The sequence below is a fragment of the Peromyscus eremicus genome, chromosome 3, assembly GCF_949786415.1.
Source record: "Peromyscus eremicus chromosome 3, PerEre_H2_v1, whole genome shotgun sequence".
Taxonomy (NCBI): Eukaryota; Metazoa; Chordata; class Mammalia; order Rodentia; family Cricetidae; genus Peromyscus; species Peromyscus eremicus.
This window is the reverse complement of record NC_081418.1, coordinates 155491785-155512940: the sequence shown is the minus strand read 5'-3', so window position 1 is coordinate 155512940 and position 21156 is coordinate 155491785. Positions and strand designations below refer to the sequence as shown.

Genomic DNA, 21156 nt, shown 5'->3' with positions numbered 1-21156 from the left:
AATGATTAATTAGGATGAAGGAAGCAGGGGTGGGGGAGGGAAGCAGAAAAATGGCACTGCTTCTGCAGGGATGTATCAATAATGTAGAGAGTAACTCCTGTAATGAAACCAATTTATAGTAAGAACTGAAAAGTCCCCAACACACTGAGCAGCTGTCAAGGAGCACGTCATTCACACTCTGGGTAGAATGTCACAACTGTGAGGGGAGTTAGAGCAGCAATGTGTTAATATACTAGACAAGAAACAAGGCAGCATGGTGACGTGACATGCTCTCTAGAGTTGTCTGTAATTCCAGTAACTGAAATTATCAGAAGTAAAGTAAGTTCACACTGGCTCAATGTTGCCTGTAACAGCTTAAGATGGAAGTGAAACCCCCGAGAACTGCAGCAGAGCCAGCCTTAAAGAGACCAGCTATAATTAAGACATTCTGACAATGTCTTGGCCTCAAATCTTTGAAGTAAAGATAATTGCTCCTTACTCCCTTCTAAAAATCTAAATTAAAAGAATCCTCCCAAGTGAAGGTTATTTTCCTGGAGATGATTTTGAAAACACAGGCCATAATTCTGGTTCTTAAGAGGAAAAAATAATAATCTTTTATTACATTTGGATGAGATTTTATTTTTAGAAATCACCGCCTGGCTGTGAGTGGCCGCTGCTTGCTGGATGCTATTCCCACTTCCTCCCTCATGGCGAGCTCATGTGTACCAGTCTGAACTTATGGGATGGGCTGGAACTCTTCATTCTAGCCGAAGGGCTATTGGTTGTTATAAACCACAAATCCTTCCTCCCCCAAGAAGTGTCTGATCTTTCCCATTGCATTTCTCTGCAACCTCCTTTATAAAAAACAAAGCCTGTGGCACTACTGATGTTTGCTGTAACAGTTGTTATGGCAGTTTATATGACAAGGGAGAGACTTCTTCAGAACATGAGCGAATGACAACTGCCTAGTTCCATGGTGAGAGAATTAAAGGGCTGACTGGCAGCCCTTGGACACCCGATCGAAGTCAGTGCTGCTTCAATAACACATGGCAGGTGTTCTACTCAGCTGCTGCAGCACGAAGCAAAGCTGAGTGTTCCTGGAATTTCACAAACAAGCAGTACGGTGGATCTGGCCCATCCCGATCTAGAATAGCAGGTACCGCAAGAGTCTGAAAGCACAATTTAAATTCAGCAGAATGCAGTGTGATTGCCAGTCAGTGTGCCTGTGGTGCACAGCCAATTCTCTGGGTAGACATCTGGCCTAAATGTCCCAGGCTTTTCTGTGTGCAGTTCATTCTCTGTCCTGTCAACACAGTACAGACAACTAAGCCTACTGACTAGTAGACAACTAGTAGATACTATGGAAAACTTTTGGAGTGCTATGCTAAAAATTAACAGTTTTTCTACTCCACACCAAATTTACAAAACTGATATAACATTTTCCCTTGACCTTAGAAGAACAGGTTTTGCAGAGGAATTTTTAAAAATATGATTGGGCTGAATATTTATTTATAATCATTTTAAACACCCAAAATGTCTCAATATTAATTTATTTTTCCAATTAATCACAAAAATTCTTATTGGTAGGATGTTTTGATTACACATTGTTTTTTTGTGGTACAGTACTGTGTGAACAGTGCTGGAGAAATCTGAGCATGCACTGAGACTTCTTAACCAGTGCATAAAGGTTACTCTATCATCCTAGCTGTTTGGACTAGATGAATGACAGCTGTACATAACGTTTAACAGCACCTCTGTTGATGACACTCATAGGAATGAAACAAAAAATGCCAGTAAGACTTTTCACAGTACGAGTTCAATATTAATTCTAGTATCCTGGGTATATTTTTAACATTCAATAGCATTGAAAGATTGATCAGAAAGTTACTGATTTAGACACATAAAAAAAGCTATTACCTCTTTTGGTGACCTGTATTTTACACTATGGGAAAATTTAAGATATTTGAGAATTTTAGCATTTTGAATCTTCTATTCCATATTTCTCAGTCCTATAAAAGTAAAAGCATATGGGGAAATGTGGAGTGAAGAAGTGTTCATTTCAAACTTTCAGGGCTTTGGGAAAGGGTCTGATGATGCTGAAGGACCCACAGAGCAAGGCCTAGCTCCACAGGAGACTTCTACCAGCAAAGACTTCTCAAAACTTCAAGACTATTCTAGAGACTAGAATTCAAGGCCAGCTGGAACCAAGGTCTTCAGGGTTTCTGAGGAGTCTGAGTTGAAAATTGTAAGCTTGATTTAGGTTTATTTTTTGGTTTTGTTTGTTTGTTTTTAAAGAGCTAAAGAAAGTTAAGGAAATTTTTTATCCTGACAATATGTTATTTGATCAAAACAAAACAAAACAAAAAACTATCTTCCAAAGGAAGAAGTGGAGATGAGTTGCCCCAATTACGTTTTTTTGGAAAGAGACAAGAATAATAGGAATTTGCTAAAATAAAACAAAATGAAAAACATTTCCTCTAAGTTAGTTTATAAGCTCTAGGTGTGCCTTTCAAACATTTTCTAAGTCCCAAGATAATATATTAAAATTAACTTGACACAGTAAATGTATTATTTTAGAAGGAAATACAGAATTAAGGATCTAAATTTTTCAAGAGTGACATAAAAAGACGTATTAGCAGCTGCTGCTTTCACTGTGGGCATTTTCATGGACTTTTCAAAGTTAGCTTTTCCCTTTGCGAAGACAAAATACCCAGATACTCAAAAGTTTCTCACAGTGTCACCAATACAACTGCAAGCCTAAGGCAAGTGATAATTTTTCTAATTTTTCTACGGTAAGAGGGCTGTGATCTCCCGGGAATCGGTAACAGGAGTGGGATAAGGTTTCAGAACTCACATGGTAAACGACAGAGCCAACACTGAGCTGAATACACATTTCAATCAGCAAAACCCACCTACCAACAAGTGGCTCCTGGATATTTTTATTAACGAGCTGAAGACAGTGCTCAGAACAAGTACGGACATGGCACAGGGTGTACATCCTTGCTCTAGCTGCTGTAGCCTATCACTAACGCATGACCACAACATGCAATAACACCAATACCCAAGAAAGAAAGCTGGGAGAACCTTATGGTGCAAATGGGGCCTGATTCTGCTGCGCCGTCACTGACACTGTTGTCGATGAACTTTACAAGTCAAATCAGGCTACTTCTCACAAACAGGTAACTGACAGGCCTTTAACAGATTTGGAGGAACACAGGTCAAATGGCCTAGCCCCTAATTAGTTCTTTTTAGACATTAAATTGACATATAGGGGTTAGAGGAACCTAAAAAAGGCATTCTTAATCTTAACCAGATACTTTTATGGTAGCTACATAATACAGAAAAGTAATACAGCTTTGAAAAAAAATTACCCCCAAATGATCTTGTAAATGTGCTTTGCTATAATCCCTGTGCAGATTTACATCTCAAATATAGACTGATTGATTCAGGAAATTATATTAGGTATGCAGAAACAATCTGAATGTCTATCAACGGACAAATTAAGAGAAAATACACATACAACATACCACTCAGCCTTGAAGAAGAAAGTCTGTATCATGTGACCCACCCAGGAGCCTTGAGGGCATCATGCTAAGGGGAACAAGGAAGCAGAGCACATCCTGTTATGCCGAGTCACTTACACTGTGGTTCAGAGGAGTCCAATTCATAGAACTGGGGGGAGGGGAGGGGAAAGAGGCAGCCACCAATGAGCCAACAGCACTTTCAGTCAGAACAATGAACAACTTCTACTGAGCCACTACGACACCTTGGAGACGTCAGACTACTGAGTGGCAGATTTCATGCTGAGTGTTATAACCACCAAGGAGAACATTAAAGAACAAAAGATGACAGAAAGGAGGGACCTATAAGAACCCCTACATTGATTTTAAATCTGTGTTTCTTCACTATTCCAATTAATCCATGTGTATCTGCTATTCCTTCTGGGCACAGCTCATAAACTGGATTATCTGAAATAACCTCTGTGGGAAACACTGCCATATAATTAAAATACCAACTTCACTTTTGGGTTCAGAATGTGAAAATCTATCACGAATCAGGGTGAAAACACTTAAAAAAACCCAAAGCAAGGTGCTAAAAGATATAACCACATAGAGTGCTTCTGTAGGTGACTACTTATCTGGAAACATCCCTTATCAATTTTGTATTCTGATGATAAACTATTTGCTGAAATCTAACAGGACTCACAGAGACGAGGAATTTTCTTTGCACCATACAGACTTGACTTCAAGCTGGAAGTACAGGCCTGGAGTGGCCCTGACCCTCACTGCATTCTTAGTGCTTTGTTGCTAACTAAAGGTCAGCAGCCAACATTTTCCACTCAACCATTCAGCCAACAATTAAGTTTAGACATTATGCACCAAATTTCCTTATATACCGTTCCGCTTGTATGCTTGTTATGGTGTAGAACACCTGATAGTTTATAGTATGTATCTGCATGTAGTATACAGGAATTACCGTATTCTAAATGCATATGCTAGGCATGTAAACAAAACATACGAAAACACTTTAGTGTAACATATTACATCCTTATTACAGTGATTACACATCCCATTTAACAGTACTTCTTACATTGCCTATTATACTCAAGGTTTGTGGAAAGACAGTAAGTAAAATCTGTTCTACTTTCCAGTCCCTGCAGCTTGTTTTCTGAATTCTGACCAGCATGCTCTAACCTGCTCTGAAACAGAACCAGAGCAATGTGATATTTATTTGCTGACTCTAATGAAATCTGTTAGGACCACAGTCAGGTTAACTCAAGAGTGTATGCAAGTGCCTACAAGAATTAAAGGAATCTACAAACACAGGGCAGCCCCTCTCCAATCCAAAACTATCTTCCTGAGTGCTCATTGTTGCTTGGTTCTTGTCTAATAGGATATCTAGAAATAATTGTTTAGTATATAATTATTCGAGAAAATAACCTCCCAAGAGATTACTAATTTTATACTAAGGGTATTTTTCAATATCTCAACACCATATGACACGTGAAAGCCTCTGTTGTCACAGAGGTACAAAGCAGGGATCCGCATAGGACACTTACCCTTCTCTGCTCCCTCACATACTCCACCAGCTCGTCTCTTGTTCTCTTTACTGCCTCCTCCATGGCCCTTTCACTTCTCTTCTGCTCCTCTATTATTGCTGCTTTGACAGCTTCCTGTTTGGGGATGGAAAGCACGGTCAGTATGGCATGCCCAAAGACACACTTGTGCATTTATATAAACGAAGGGCTTTTTTTGGGTGCAGCTCATTCTGTTACAGGCAATCTTTAGACTGGAGGGTGCCCCTGTAACAGCTTTTGGTAACAGAGGCATTGGGAGGAGAGAAATGGAATTAGCCATTTTCTGATGGAAGTAATGAACCTAACAGATGCCACTTGCTTCCTCAGCAACCTGTCACTCCTGGTTTCTGTCAGATTGCCTTCCTGTCCTCTGCACCCACACAAACTCAGTGTTTACTCTTCCACTGCAGTCATCAGATGTGGTCTGCATAGCAAGCTTTATTACAGACACCTTGGCCTCATACCAGGTCAAGATGCTGAGAGCTGGACACCAGGTGAAACTCCACCCTGTTAGCTGCTATTTGAAATGAGTCCTCTAGGGAGGAAAGAGGAACTCACTGTCTTACTGAATTGGGTATCAGAAACCTGAGGGATTTCAGAACAGCAAATAAACAGAAAAGGGGTGAGTAGGTGATATTCTAAGACTTCTCAGAAAGCAACATTATTTTCTGCAAAATAGTACTTTACTCTTATATTTTTAATTAAAAATAAATAAAATAAGGATGTAACGTATTACACTTGACTGAAATGAATGCTACAAATCACAATTATTTAACTTCCATCTATCCACAGATGTCAGGACTGGGTAACACCATCAAAGAGTATTCTCCTCACTTTTGATTCTTGAGATCTATGCATGTTTTTTTTCTCTTAGTTTTTCCTCAATCAGTTTAGACATGTATATATGACCCAGAAAATATAAAACAATAATGATTCACTATCACAAGTCTATTTACTGTGGGAATTTTGTAGAATGTAAAAAAGTGTGAGCATACAGTGATATACATGCAAACGTGTAAACATGCAAATGTGTACAGAGAACAAGGGGCAGAGTAGGAAGGAAACTGGACATAAAGAGTCAGATCACAGTATGTGCTAACTACTATCTCTGGGAGTTTTCAACTGAAACATGCTCTGAATATTTTCTTAGGCTCTTATAGTCTTTTATAGTATGGTTTATATTCCTTTATACAGTTGCACAATGACTTATTTTTACCAGTTTTTTTTTAAGATTTATTTATTTATTAATTATGTATACAGTGTTCTGTTTGCATGTATCCCTGCAGGCCAGAAGAGGGAGCCAGATCTCATTACAGATGGTTGTGAGCCACCATATGGGTGCTGGGAATTGAACTCAGGACCTCTGGAAGAACAGCCAGTGTTCTTAAACTCTGAGCCATTTCTCCAGCCCCTTTTACCAGTACTTAATAAGTAAATCACATTTATCATGTAGTTAAATTTTTTATTTCTATGCATATTAAATGTAATTAAGTATCATTTTAAAAGTTACATGTGGTTGTAGAAAGGCATAGAAAGCGGGTGATTATAAGATGCAAGGGTCAGATTTCAGATGCCACAGAGTTCTCATCTGTGGTCAGCTGCCTTCTGCTCATGTGTTCACTTGTCAAGTTATCTGCTAAGGATCCAGTAGTGCCTGTAAGACATAGTTCCAGATCCTGGAGCCTCCTCTCCCCTTCTCTCGATAGGCTGTAATTTACCCACACAAACAGGAAAACAGAGAAACAGAAGGACAATGTAGAAACAGAGATTTCAAAAGACACTAGGGCCAATGGGTGGTGATTACCCTAATTTTAGGAGTTGCTAGGAGAGATATCTCATGTCTGTTTGCACAGCCCTTCTAAGAGAAGACAGGGTGTGGCGTGTGAGAGGTGCTTGCTGGACACTGGATACTTGTTACAAATAAATTTGTCTGACAGTTCTTGTGGGAGTGGCAGGAGAGGAAGGGGAAAAGCCAGGCAGACATCAAAGATCCTAAAAGCTCAAGCCACACTTGTGACCTGGCCCAGGGCTCCCAGGAACCCAGTGCACTGGCTTCCATTCCTGCCATGTGGGTTGGCAAACACAGGCTTGGTCAACTCCCCACAGTTATCTCAGCCTCTCCCCAAAGTCAGCATCTGCCCGATCGTCCCCACAACACTCTTCAAACTCACTCTTAACTATCCACAGAGAAAGGAAAAGCATGCGTGAATTTTCATTCCCTCCACTATGGACGAGGGCCAGCCTGTGTCCACACCCAGCCAAGCAAGCAAGGCAGACAACAGATCTGCCTGAAGTTAGATTTTCACTCTCTTAATACATGGAAACAAGATGTTTCAGTATGGTAGGTGGCGTGATTTGGTGTAATAAGTGCTAACTGAAGCTGGGTGTGCAAGGTTTGGAACTGACAATGTTTGTGTAGGGGAGGATTAGCCAATGCTGTAGCATTAAGGGATGGGGCCTCATGGAGGTACCTACATCATTAGGGAATTCTAGAAGGGACTAACTAGTCTTGTTCTAGTGGGCTGTTAGTTCCTGCAAGTTCATCTCTGAATTCCTCACTTCCTGTCTCACCATGTGATCTTTGCTTTTACATAATTCCTGCTGTCCTGCCACAGGCCGGAAGTGGCACTGCCCGGGAGTGACTTCTTCTTTTCATAATTTCTGGGATCAGTTACATTGTACCTGCGCATGTATACACACACACACATACACACACACACACACACACAAGTGGTGGGTATGGAAAGAGACTGGTCAATGCATACAAAGCTATTTTCAAGGAGGACAGAGTTCTGGTGTCCTATGGCACAGTGGGATAACTACAAACAAAATATTATAGTGGATCTTTCAAAACAAAAAACAACAAATGTAAAAATGTGAGGAATATGTCAAATACCTTGATTTAACACACAATATATACATGTGCTGAGACATTAGAGCCCACTATAATTATATGTGGAGTTATTATGTTTCTATTAAAAATGAAAGTAACAGATACTTGAATGTCTCAAACAGGGGGAACTAAGTTCAAGGCTAGCATGGGCTACAAAGCAAATTCAAGGCCAGTCTGAAAAACATGGTGAAACCTTGCCTTAAAATGAGAAAAAGAGCTGTGGTGTAGCCCAATGGTAGAGCACTTTTGGGCATGTACACTGTCTCAGTTCACTTTGCCTATCACTGAACAAAGTGAGTCAAAGTAGAACTATCATCAGTGTCTCATCTGCCCAGCTACAGTCAGCAGTGTGCAAACTGTGAAGAGTCATGGGTACTCTGTATGCTTTCCTCTGTGTCAATACACTTCCATTTCCACACAAACTTAAAGCTCAAACTATGGTTCAGAAGAGTTTTCTAGAATCCAGAACCTAGACCCCGATGGAGTAAAAAGAAAACTTTGTATCTCAAAATCCATGTGCTGTGCAACAGCCTTTCAGGCCATCGTGAATTTGAAGTAATTAGTCTGCACTGTAATGAATGACAAAAGGAGATGAAGAGAACACAGGAGGTCCTGGGCAAGCCACCAGGAAACCAACATACCCCATCAACTCAGAAGCTTACTGACACAGGAGGCAGGATGGGAGCACTGGTGACTCAGACGATGGGGACCCTGAATTCTAAGTAAGCAAAATGCTGTCCTCAGAAAAAAAATCTTATTCTTTGTATTAGTGAGTCTACGCTAAAAAATTAACTTCTTTTACTATATTGATTTTCATCGACTACGTGATAAACATCCCTTCATTATATGAGAACCTCCACTTGGTTGAAACCCTGAAGGATTTACTCTCTGGCTTGTTATGGGAAAGCGTTTGCCAGTACCTGTTTCGGCCATGGTTCTCCATGTTGGGGAGCTGGGCTGGCTCAGCTCTGCTGGTCTTTGGATCTGTGCTCTCTCTGTATCTGACTCTCCGTATTTGTCATTAGCTGCTCCATTGAACATGACTGTCTATAACTACAGTGGCCTAGAAAGAAGGGCCTCAAAGATGGGGGCCACTCTCTTTTGATGATCTCCCATCCTCTAGACAGGAAGATGCTTAAAATTTATTTTAGGAAAGCCAGATGTACTACTTTGCAAACAAAGAGTACTTTGAAAACATGGAGGACTCCTAGGAGAGGCTCAGGGATGATGCAGCTACTGTAGCCATGCACCCAAGTTCTCTTCCATTTGTCTATGGCCTTCTCAGCAAAGTCAAAGGCACCAGGGACTTGTGGATTTTCTAGACGCTGTTAACCCCCTGGGATCATGTCAGCCGCATTCCTGGGACCCTCTGCATCTCTTTTCATCGGAATCTCTAGATTCTAGACCTACACACTGTTTTTTGTTGGCTGATCCTTCCTTTGGCAGACCATCTCTTCTAGGAGGTTTTTTGCCTGGGCATCTGCTTTGTCTGAAAATGTTTTTATTTTACCTCATCATATAGCTGGTGATCTGGGTTTCTAGGATGGAAATTTCTGCAGTTTTAAAAACTTTGAGAATATGATCCCAGGCTGATTCCTCATCACTGGTACACTGGTTTAGTTTTCCCTCTGGAGTATTGTACCTTTTGACATTGCAACACCTTGTAATACAGAGTTCACTCTAAGAAACATACATTTGAGTTTTTTAAAAATTGCAAAAAAAATCCAACTTCTTAAGTAAATTTACAATTTTGTATTAGGCCCAATTCCTAGCTATCCTGGGGTAGTGAGGCTTGTGGGACACAGGAGGGACATACTGTCCGGAATCTAAAAGAATGTATTTGCTTCATTTCTTAAGTTTCATTATGAACCTGGTTATAAGCAGATCAGACATGAGTCTCCATAATCTAGAAAGCTACACCTTCTAACTCTAGATTTAATAAGTGATGAAGGATTAGTAAAGAGTTACAACTTCCCAGTTTTGCTTGATCTAAGTTCCATAAAGCTGCAGGCCTTCTGATGGACTGCCTGGTGCTGGTTCTAAATCAGCATGGATTTACTTTAGCTTTTTAAATTATCACATGATCATTCCCATTTTTAAATCTTACACATTTTTAAAATTAAAGTATATCACTTCCTCCATCCCCTTTTACCCTCTAGCACCTTCCAAGATCCCTCCTTACAAATATTCTCCCAATACTCCCAAACTGATAGCTTCTTTTTCTTTATTATTATTACATATATGTATCTTACATGTAAATATATATATATATATATTATATTTATATATATAAATACAATCTGCTGAGTCTCTTTTTGTTGTTGTGTGGTATGTTTTCAGGGCTGTGCTGACATATGCCCTTCTGTATGCTGTGAATATGTGTTGTTCTCATTGGTTGATAATAAAGCCGTTTTGGCCAATGGCAAGGCAAAATAAGGAAGGTTAGGGGGTACAATCAAACTGAGGACAGAGATGAAGAAAGGCAGAGTCAGGAGATGACGAGCAAGCAGGACATGTAGAAAACGAGGTAACAGGCTATGTGCCATGTGGCTAAACATAGGTAAGAATTATGGGTTAAGTGTAAGAATTTAGCAATGCCTGAGTTAATGGCCAAACATTTATAATTAATATAAGCCTCTGATAATTTGGGAAGCAGCTGTGGGACAAGGCAGGACAGAGATAAGCTTCCATTTACAGGACTGACCACTCCGCACTGTACACCCCCTAAGAAGGCTCATCCCTGAGAGGGGCTAATTCTCCTTCCACCAGCAGCCATTAGTTGCCTATAGTTCTTTGTCCAGGGGTGGGACTCAGGAGGTTTTCCCACTTTCCATTTCAGCACATCTATTACTATTGCCATTGTCCTGGTCTTGTTTATGCAGCCATTTCTAGGATAGATGGTTTCTCATCAGGATTCCTGGAATTCTGGCTTTTACAATCTCTCCGCCCCCTCTTCCACAATGTTGTCTGAGCCACAAATGAAGATGCTGTGCTACACATGTATCCACTGGGGCTGGGTTCCCACAATCTGCTGATCTCGGCACTGGTCCAGTTATGGTATCCTGTGATGGTCTCCATTTGCTGTAAACAGAAGCCTGTTTGATGAGGGAAGGCAGCTACACTTATCCAGCGAAGGTGTCTCAAGGACAAGGAGGACCTCAGGCCATGGTTCTGAATGAAGGCTTGTGCATTTGCTGATGGTGGCAGGTGAGGGACCAGATGGGCTACATCTGTATATTTAGACTCCTCTCTGGAAATCACTTACAACTTCAACTTTTGACTTTTGAGTTTGATTATTTTTAATATATGTTCTTATTCTCTTGCTTTAAAAGTACAGCCTCCTGGACTGGAGAGATGGCTCAGCAGTTAAGAACACTGGCTGCTCTTCCAGAGGACTCAAGTTCAATTGTCAGCATAGACATGGCATGTCTATAAAAACTGTAACTCCAGCTCCAGGGTTCCAACACTCTCTTTTGGCCTCTGTGGGTACTAGACATACTTGTGCACAGACATGCATTCAGGCACAACACCCATACAAATAAAATAAATTAAAAAAAAAAAACTTAAAAGGAAACACAGAGTCTTCTTTGTCTGGTGTGCACGCCTCTATCTCTGAGGAATCAAGGATAGCTTTTAATAACTTCTTATCCCCCAAATCTTTCCTTTACTCTCTGTGCTCACAAGCAGCCGTCTCTTCAGACTTGACTCTCTTGTTTAAAGAGTCATACACTCTCACAGGATGACAACCCAGAGTTTGCAGTTGCAGCCTGTGGCCCAGGTCTTGAGAACAGAGCCATCTGGCTGCTTGCTTCCCTGGGGCCATTTCCTATAACAATGTACTTAGGTCTTTCATCTCGGGCTGTCCAGATTCCTCAGAAAAACAACATTTTCCAGTTCCCATAGCCCTCAGCATCTGAGAACTGAGATGGGGGTGGATGGGGAGGTGAGGTTCTCAATACTCAGCACCGAGTGCTTGCCTCTGCTGACCCACTCCACTTCAGGGGAACAGCTATATTTCAAAGGGGCTCCTGCTCTTGATTCAAGACCTTGCTTTCTTCCTTACAGTCCAAACCTTCCCTCTACGTAGTTCCCCCTGAGCCACAAGCTGGAAAGTCTCTCAGGCATCCTACATTGAATTGGGTTTTAGAAAGGGGAAAATATCACTGAATCTCCTACATGCTCTTCCCACTGGGGCTGCGTTACTGCTACAGTTTTTAACAATTTCAGACACACAGAAATGCCTCTGTGTGACACACACAGAGACAACAGTTCCTACAGATGCAAAGCACAGTACCCTTAGATGATCATCAACTTTCACCTCACTTCACCCATTTTTTCACTAATGTCCCTTTTCTGCTTCAGAAGTAAGCTGGGGCAGGAAGACTGCACTTAAATGCCACACCCCAACTCCCAGCCAAAACGCAGCTCTTAAAGTTACAGGACTCCATCCTCATCCCAGTCGCCAGGTTTGTTCTTTTCAAGGTTTGTTTTCTTCAGTGTTTGTCTGTCCATCCTCCACCAGTTCAGCCACCACCACATGAGCCAGGAAGCCCTCTTCCTGCATGTTAAATATCCAGCCATTTCCAGAAAGCATTTGTGAACACTCTCCTGTTTGGGTGTGTCATATTCAAGGCTATCTCATGAGTATTACCAAGAATACTTAGCTCTTATCATTAGTTATTACTTTTCAATTTGGCCTCATTCAAAATTTCAGGACATTGGTAAAATGCAGCTAACACACAACATGATGACCTCTAGTCCAGTTCCCAAGGTCTCCTGTTGCCACCTGGAGCCCAGAGAACATAGCCCTTGTGGTCCACATCTCCATCAGCAGCTGGCCTTGGAGAACACTTGCTTAATCCCCTGGTTTGATTCCCAACACCCACATGGCAGCTCACAACCATCTGTTACTCCAGTTCCAGGGGATCCAATACCCTCTTCTAACTACCATAGGCAAAAGGCAGGCATGTGGTGAACATACATAAAAACAAAACACTCATACACACAAAATAAAATAAAAAAAATTTAAAAACAATACTAGGCTAGAGGGAACTATATATATGATGATATATGTATATATAAATATATCTTTATATATATATATATATATATATATATGAAGATAATATTCTATTGTTACTATTTTATTTATTGTTTATTTTGTTTTTGTTTTTTGAGTGTGTCATGTACTAGAGCACTGGTTCTCAACCTTCCTAAAGCTGTGACCTTTAAGTACAGTTCCTCATGTTGTAGTGACCCCTAATGATAAAAGTGTTTTCATTGCTACTTCATAATTATAATTTTGCTATTGTTATGAATTGTAATGTAAATATCCAATATGCAACCCCTGTGATGGAGGTCGTGACCCACAGATTGAGAACCATGTGCCCAGAGGATGATTTTAAACTCCTGACCTCATGCTTCCACCTCTCAAGTGCTGCTACAGGAGGGCACCCCCATACCAGGCTATAGGACTACAGGAGGGCACCCCCATACCAGGCTATAGGACTACAGGAGGGCACCCCCATACCAGGCTACAGGACTACAAGAGGGCACCCCCATACCAGGCTATAGGACTACAGGAGGGCACCCCCATACCAGGCTACAGGACTACAGGAGGGCATCCCCATACCAGGCTATAGGACTACAGGAGGGCACCCCCATACCAGGCTACAGGACTACAGGAGGGCACCCCCATACCAGGCTATAGGACTACAGGAGGGCATCCCCATACCAGGCTATAGGACTACAGGAGGGCACCCCCATACCAGGCTATAGGACTACAGGAGGGCACCCCCATACCAGGCTACAGGACTACAGGAGGGCACCCCCATACCAGGCTATAGGACTACAGGAGGGCACCCCCATACCAGGCTACAGGACTACAGGAGGGCACCCCCATACCAGGCTATAGGACTACAGGAGGCACCCCCATACCAGGCTATAGGACTACAGGAGGGCACCCCCATACCAGGCTACAGGACTACAGGAGGCACCCCCATACCAGGCTATAGGACTACAGGAGGGCACCCCCATACCAGGCTACAGGACTACAGGAGGGCACCCCCATACCAGGCTATAGGACTACAGGAGGGCACCCCCATACCAGGCTATAGGACTACAGGAGGGCATCCCCATACCAGGCTATAGGACTACAGGAAGGCACCCCCATACCAGGCTATAGGACTACAGGAGGGCACCCCCATACCAGGCTATAGGACTACAGGAGGGCACCCCCATACCAAGCTAAGCACTTTCATTTTCAATGAACTACTTTTCCGGCACAATAGGAAGGTTCTGATGATTAAAGAGGCATGGAAATGGGGATGACAGGGGCAATCTGGGACAAATCCTAACCCTCTGGATGCATAAGGAGAATATGGTTTTCTCTTTGAATGAAGTGGGTAGCAGTCATACAGGAGGGGAAAGGCTGGGGCAGAGAAGACAAGCTGGGCTCCTAGCTAATCTTTTCTTCTGGATTCTACATTCTTAATAATTAAGAATGTCTGAAGCTGGAGATATCTCCAGCCCCGCAGCCATTCAGACCCAAGTAAACACACAGAGACTTATATTACTTATAAACTGGCCGTGGCAGGCTTCTTGCTATCCAGTTCTTATATCTTAAATTAACCCATTTCTATTAATCTACAAGTTGCCACATGGCTTGTGCCTTACCAGTACTTTTACATCTCGCCTCCTTTGTGTCTGGCTGCCGACTCCTGCCTCAGCCTTCCTCTTTCCAGAATTCTCTTCTCTGTTTATCCCGCCTATACTATATTTCCTGCCTGGCTCCTGGCCAATCAGTATTTTATTTATCAACCAAACCAGAGCAGCACATTCACAGCATACAGAGCTGTATCCACAGCAAAGGTCACTGAACTTTGTCCATTACAAATAGGTACCCATCAAATAATTCAGTAAAAACTGCAAAGCGAACAAATCCAAACCCAAGATATCGGTACAGCATGGGTTTGGGGTTGGGAAAGTATCTCGCTTGGGAAGCCTGGACAGAACTGTCACTTCCTTAAGAAGGGTTAGGGGGCAATGCTCAATCTCTTTGAGAAAATTTAAGCCCTGATTATAATATCTGAGGATCTGTGGCTTCTAAGAAAACACAGCCCCCAAATTACAGAGGCTGTGCTTGGTTGTAAGCCACGCAGAGGCTGCAGCATCAGATGGGGTTCCTCACAAGCACTGTGCTGCAACAGTGAAGTAAACGAACTCTGTCGTTGGTGCCTGGGGTCTGTTACAAACGCATTTCCCTTCCTTCAGCAAGGATCTTAACTTATGTGGAAATAAGCCTGGGTTACAAATCTTCCTTTTAACATCTCTAAAAGGTGCACTCTGTAATAGAATGTGTCTTAACTTAGGATGAAGGCCAAAGTGAAACAGCCCTCAAGTGAGGTCTGCGGAACGGCGGGTGTGTTTCCTGCCTGTGTGCTCCTGCCTCCTCAGGTGATGCCAGGTGAGCATGGAGAGCTCTACAGGCAAACTCTGCAGGCAGGCTTCTTGCACTTCCTTTCTCAGAGGTGGCCTAGCACTCAGGCTTGCTTACTTGAGGCTTATTCTCCCAATGTCTACCCTTCTGTCTGGACTCAAAAGCCAAGAAAAGATGTTCATTTCCATTAACGTGGTTCATTCAAGTCTCCCGTCTCTCTGAATGGCTGGGCTACACAAAATCTGGGGCCAGCCTCCGGGGACCCACACACGCCTGGTACTGCTACAAGAGTTGGCAGGAGTGCTGTCCTCTGTCACTCAGCTGTGCACACAGGAAACTCAGCATCCAACAGGATGGAAGCTCTGCCCCCAAACAGGGGCGACTGTCACTATCCCTCACGAAGTACAAGCATATGTGCAGAATCACTTCCACTAAACAGTCAATCTGAAGCAAACTGTGCCATCTATAGTTAGAAGATGGCCACACTCCATAAAAAAAAGTAAGAGCCCTGTCCCATGCTTTAAACAGCACCCATGTCTTATCTGTTCCAAACACTAACCCAGACGAGGCACCCAACTTCAGATCAGGTTTTTTCAAGAATTTTAAAATTATCACACAAAGTATAAACCAGAGTCACAAATACCTAACATCTCAAAGGTGCCACCTCACCACTTCCGAGCAGAACCTGTTTTAGTTTCTGTCCGTCCTTCCCCTGCCCCGGCTGTCTCTGCTTTCACGCTCCGCTATGTCCTTTCTGCCCTTCCCCTAGCCCCTCAGCATCTTTTCACCCTCATTTAGCCTCTACTTTTTAGGTTTTATCCACATTTTCTCCTGTTCATATACATACAACCAAACATTATTGAGCGAGGATCCAGACATGAGGGAGAATGTAAGAGCTTGTTTGTTTGGGGTTTGGTTGTATTTCTGAGTTTGAGTTTCCTCATTTAATATATTACTTCCCAGATCCATCTGTTTACCTACAAATTTCATCTGTACAGCTGAGTAAAAGTCCACCGTATTTATATACATTTCCATTACCCATCATTTGTTAATTCCACTTCCTTGTGATCATTACAGTCAATAAGGGTATGCAGGTGTCTCTGTAGCAGGATGTAATAGGCCCAATCTCTTCTCCAGGCTTATCTACAGATTATCATCAGGCATCAGATATTTAATACAAAACAGATTTTTAATCTCAACAAAACTTGAGCCTTTTTCAAAACTTTAATATAATAGGAATTTGTTCTTAAAAACCACACTTTACTAAGAAATGGCTCTGAGGATTGATAGGTCTGGCCAAATGAAACCACCACCACAATTCAGTTTATCACAATTCATATTATCACCAGACACCAGACAGAAGTTCCCAAGGCCCTGGTAACTACTGTGTAACTTCTACCACAACATTCTCTCTCCTTAAGAATTCATGTGAGTGGTACCATATAACCTGCATATTAATTCTCCAGTTCTCACTTCCTTCCTATAGCTAAGGAATTCCCCACCAGTGACTCTGTCAAACACATAGTTGTGATACTTTTTTTTCTCTATCATAGCCCACAATACTACATAAACTTACCTTGTTTACTATGGCTCCTTCTCAATTGACCTTATATACTTCACAAGGGCCAGCTCTGTGTAGCAAAACCTTCTCTAGAACTGACAACATGGGGTCAGTGCTCAGCAAAAATTACAGAGTAAATGAATAGCAGGAGAATAATGCCATCTAAGGGCTTTCTTATATAATTATCTATTCCTATCCAAGACAAATCTGTACTTCATACTAAAGATGAGAAGCTTGGGGTGGAGAAATGGAGGTTGGGGGTGGGGACAACTTGTGGCAAACTTCAATGCCTCTAGAGATAGGCAGCCTGGACCTGACAAGGTCAGATGCCCATTGTGATGTGCTATAGAACCCCTGTATCTTCACGGTGGTATAGGCAGGTGGGGCTGGGGAGATGGCTCAGTCATTAAAATGCTTGCTATGCAAGCCTGAGGACCTAGATTTACTGAGGTTCAACCTGCAAGAACCCAGATAAAAATCTAAGCATAGTAACATATGCTTGTAATCCCAGCATGCAGGAAACAAGCAGAGATAGGACACCTCTGAGGCTCCCTGGACAGTCATTCTAGGCCTAACCAGAAAGCCCAGGAACAGGAAACAGTCCACCTTGAAGGGGGTGGGGTGGGTGGGGGGGACCGACCTGACCTCCAGCTTCCAGATGCTCAAACATGAACCTCCATAAGAAGCGCACACACTGGGGGTGATAACAGCACCTGCCTCATAACGTAGCTGATTAGGATGAATGTAGTGAAAAAGTAAAAAGTCAACTCAGACACATTAGCAACTAACTGGAAAAGTGCATGCCACTCACTGGAAGTGATGAACCAACGCTGGGATGGTCATTGCTGATGTCAGGACAACCACTAGCAGCTCCTCTTAAGACTTCTACTCCCCACAGGAAGCCTATCATCTATTCCTCCCCCAATCCTTAAAGCAGCTTCTTTGTCTAGAATAGTCTATAAAGTCATGGAGAATAAAGCTGCCCGAATGACCCCAGAACATGAAGACCATCACTGTTCTCCTTGTTTACGATACAATCATGTCCTGTCAACTTCTGTAACACGTCCTATCTGAGGGGCTTTCCAAAGGGTAACAAGGACATTAGTTATACATCTAAAACTCACAGCTACAGTGCTCCAGGGTAGGAACAGAAAGCAGGGACACGATTTCAGATTCCTATCACTAATAAGCCAAGGGGAAGTCTATTTATAAGTTATATTTCTGACTTAGCCACATAACTCACTTAGAAAAATTAATTTAACCTGTGGGAAAATTTTCAGAGCAGTTTATAATAACTCATTGATTTTTTTCAACTAGTTTTCCCTGGGGAATGCAACTAATTCATAAAGTGACACCTACAAATTTATTTTAAAATTTGGGATAAGGCCAGTTGTGGCAGATGTGCCTGGAATCCTGGCACTCAGGAGGTAGGGGCAAGAGGATCAGGAGTTGGGGACATCCTCAGCTATTTAGTGAGTGTGATTCCAGCTCTGTGTATGAGACTGTGTCTCTAAAAAAACAATAAAACTCTGGGTTGAATACAAGGAGGTCACAGGAAGGAGCTTCCAGAAAGTCTATTCTTCAGTGGCAGGCACTGTGTGTCATTTCTAAATGTCTATTTAAGCTGGTATTTTACACCTATAATTTTATTTCTCTTATTTTACCTATTAGATTCATTAATTTACTTTTCCCTTTATATTGAGAGTTTTAGAAAAAAAATCAAGATATAATCACATCATATGATGCCAGCAAGAGTGGAAAAGGAAGCCTTGATCTCGTCCCATGAACACTCAGAACCAACAGCAACACAGGCACAAACAGCTCCCATGAGAAGCCACACACACTGAGAAGTTCATTTTCCCTGGGTGAGCATGGAGTCAACCACATCAAAGCTACCAGGACATGGTGACAGGGAGCCCCTTTGCTTAACAAATCTGCCGAGGGGAAGGTGGTGGACTGCCCGCACCCCACCAGTCTTCCTGGGAGTGCTCATGGCACTGTCTCACCTGTCAGCAATGACAAGGCATGACAAAGGCTGTTCCTGAGGCCCGAAGAGGCAGGTAAGAACGAAGATGGCGGATGGCATTACATCAGCACAAGAGCAGTCCCAGCTCTGCCTGGAAGAGAACTTCATGGTTCCTTCATGGGAGAAGAGCTGTAGCTAGGCTTTGCCTTTGCAGGGCTATCAGGGAGGCGAGCCTCTACTCTACTGGGGGTCGGGGGCAGGGGAATGAAGTGAGACAGCACATGCCAGAAAGACAGACAGACAGACAGACAGAGCTGACAGGATACACATAGCTTCTCAGAGGCTGTGCTTACCTCTGATCAGGCTGACGACTGAGGAAGAATGGAGAAGCTAGCTGGTTTTTCTAATGTACAAACAAACTCAAAATATTAAAAATAAACATGGAACCTGATCCATGAAAGGTGACTTCAAGGAGAACCCACCTCACCCTGCCAGGATGGGCACTGTAGGAAGACAGGTCAAGGGTCGAGAAACAGGAACTGTGTGCAGTGCTGATGGGAGTGAGGTCGGCAGTCACAGGACAACCTGCATGATGAGCCTCAACAGCACCTCTAAGCCTATCATATGACCTGGGCATCCGAGGCCTACACAGATGCACATAAAAAGACTAAGAGAATTCAGTGACTAATGTGTAAAGCCTGGTGACTCACAGGAGGAGACATCAGCAGGAACTAAGGCAGAACTGATGACAGGTCCAGCTATGGACAACAGAAGCTCAGGGACACTGAGAAACGTTCAGGGCATTTCTGTGCTAATAACTGGCTGCTGTAGAAGACACAGTGACATTTCCACATGAAACCTCTACGTGATATCTGATGCCATCAAAAAAAGCCAATGGTACTCTTTAAGACTATGCTGGAATGTGTGATCAGATGTCCACTAGTGTAGAGTTAATTGTAAGAGACTTCTGTTCCTGACTTGTCTTAGGACAGGACATTTTCTGGAACACATTTGGTGAGCTAGACATTTGGACCTCCTAGGACACATGGGGGTGGGCAGAGATCATATACAAAGCTCTCAAATAAATAAGGTCAGACAATTTTTAAACACATGACTCAATCAAACTCAGGTTGTGAGAGAAAGTAACTATGGAAGACACATGATCTGGTGTGGTGGTATTGTGTTCCCCAAAATATTGTGTACCCTAATAAACTTATCTGGGGACAGAGAACAGAACAGCCACTAAATATAGAGGCCAGAAAATGGTGGCACACATGCCTTTAATCCTATCACTTGGGAGGCAGAGATTCACCGGGATCTTTGTGAGTTTAAAGCCACATTGGAAACAGCCAGGCATGGTGACACACGCCTTTAATCCCAAAAAATGAGCCTTTAATCCCAGGAAGTGATGGCAGAAAGCAGAAAGGTATATAAGGCATGAAAACCAGGAACTAGGCTGGTTAAACTTTTAGGCTTTTAAGCAGCAGTTCAGCTGAGATCCATTTGGATGAGGACACAGAAGCATCCAGTCTGAGGAAACAGGATCAGCTGAGGAATTGACAAGGTGAGGTAGCTGTGGCTTGTTCTGCTTCTCTGATCTTCCAGCGTTCACCCCAATAACTGACACCATGTTTGTTTTTATTATTAATAAGACTCTTTAAGATTCATGCAATAATCTGGTGGCACAGCCATATCTGAATGGAATGGCAGAAGTCATAAGGCCAGCACAGCTGCTTGACAAAGATCCAGCAGAGCTGAGCCACATGATGGCTGCCATGCCACTTTTGGTTTTCATCTCCACCTGTTGCATACTTGGGGCACTTTTAATATTTGTACAATTTGGGGATGTTGGGTTGATGGAAAATTCCTTATGAATTATTTATGCCTTCTCCCAGGAGTACGGCTTCAAAGCTTCCCCAGGAAAGCCTGAACATACTATTTCCCCTGCTTTTAGGGAGATATCCTTATCTACTTGAAGGTCTTCCTTTTATGCCTTGGAGGTTGTGACACATAAAGAAGCCAGAGGTCTCTTCATGAGGCTAAGAGACATTCTTGAAACATCTGTCTCTGTCCTTACACAGGAACAAGATATTCAAAACAAAGTAAACTTAAAAAGGTCAACAAGATTTGGTGGGCTAGAGGAGTTGGCCACAGTTCAGATTCCAAGCCTCTTCCCACTATACACTCAGATAATTACGTGTCATATACCTCTGCCCTACATAGAGACATATTGATGAGCAAA

The 21156-nt window shown here is 42.5% G+C and overlaps 1 protein-coding gene across 6 annotated transcripts in view; it reads right to left on the bottom strand.

Moving 5' to 3' along the window:
* Positions 1 to 21156, bottom strand: part of Ccdc91 (coiled-coil domain containing 91) — a 158918-nt gene that overhangs the window by 40068 nt on the left and 97694 nt on the right. For all 6 annotated transcript variants that reach the window (XM_059256398.1, XM_059256399.1, XM_059256400.1 and 3 more), the window contains one exon: positions 5039 to 5152. In XM_059256398.1, coding sequence (XP_059112381.1) covers positions 5039 to 5152 — 114 coding nt within the window. The remainder of the gene's footprint in view (positions 1 to 5038; positions 5153 to 21156) is intronic.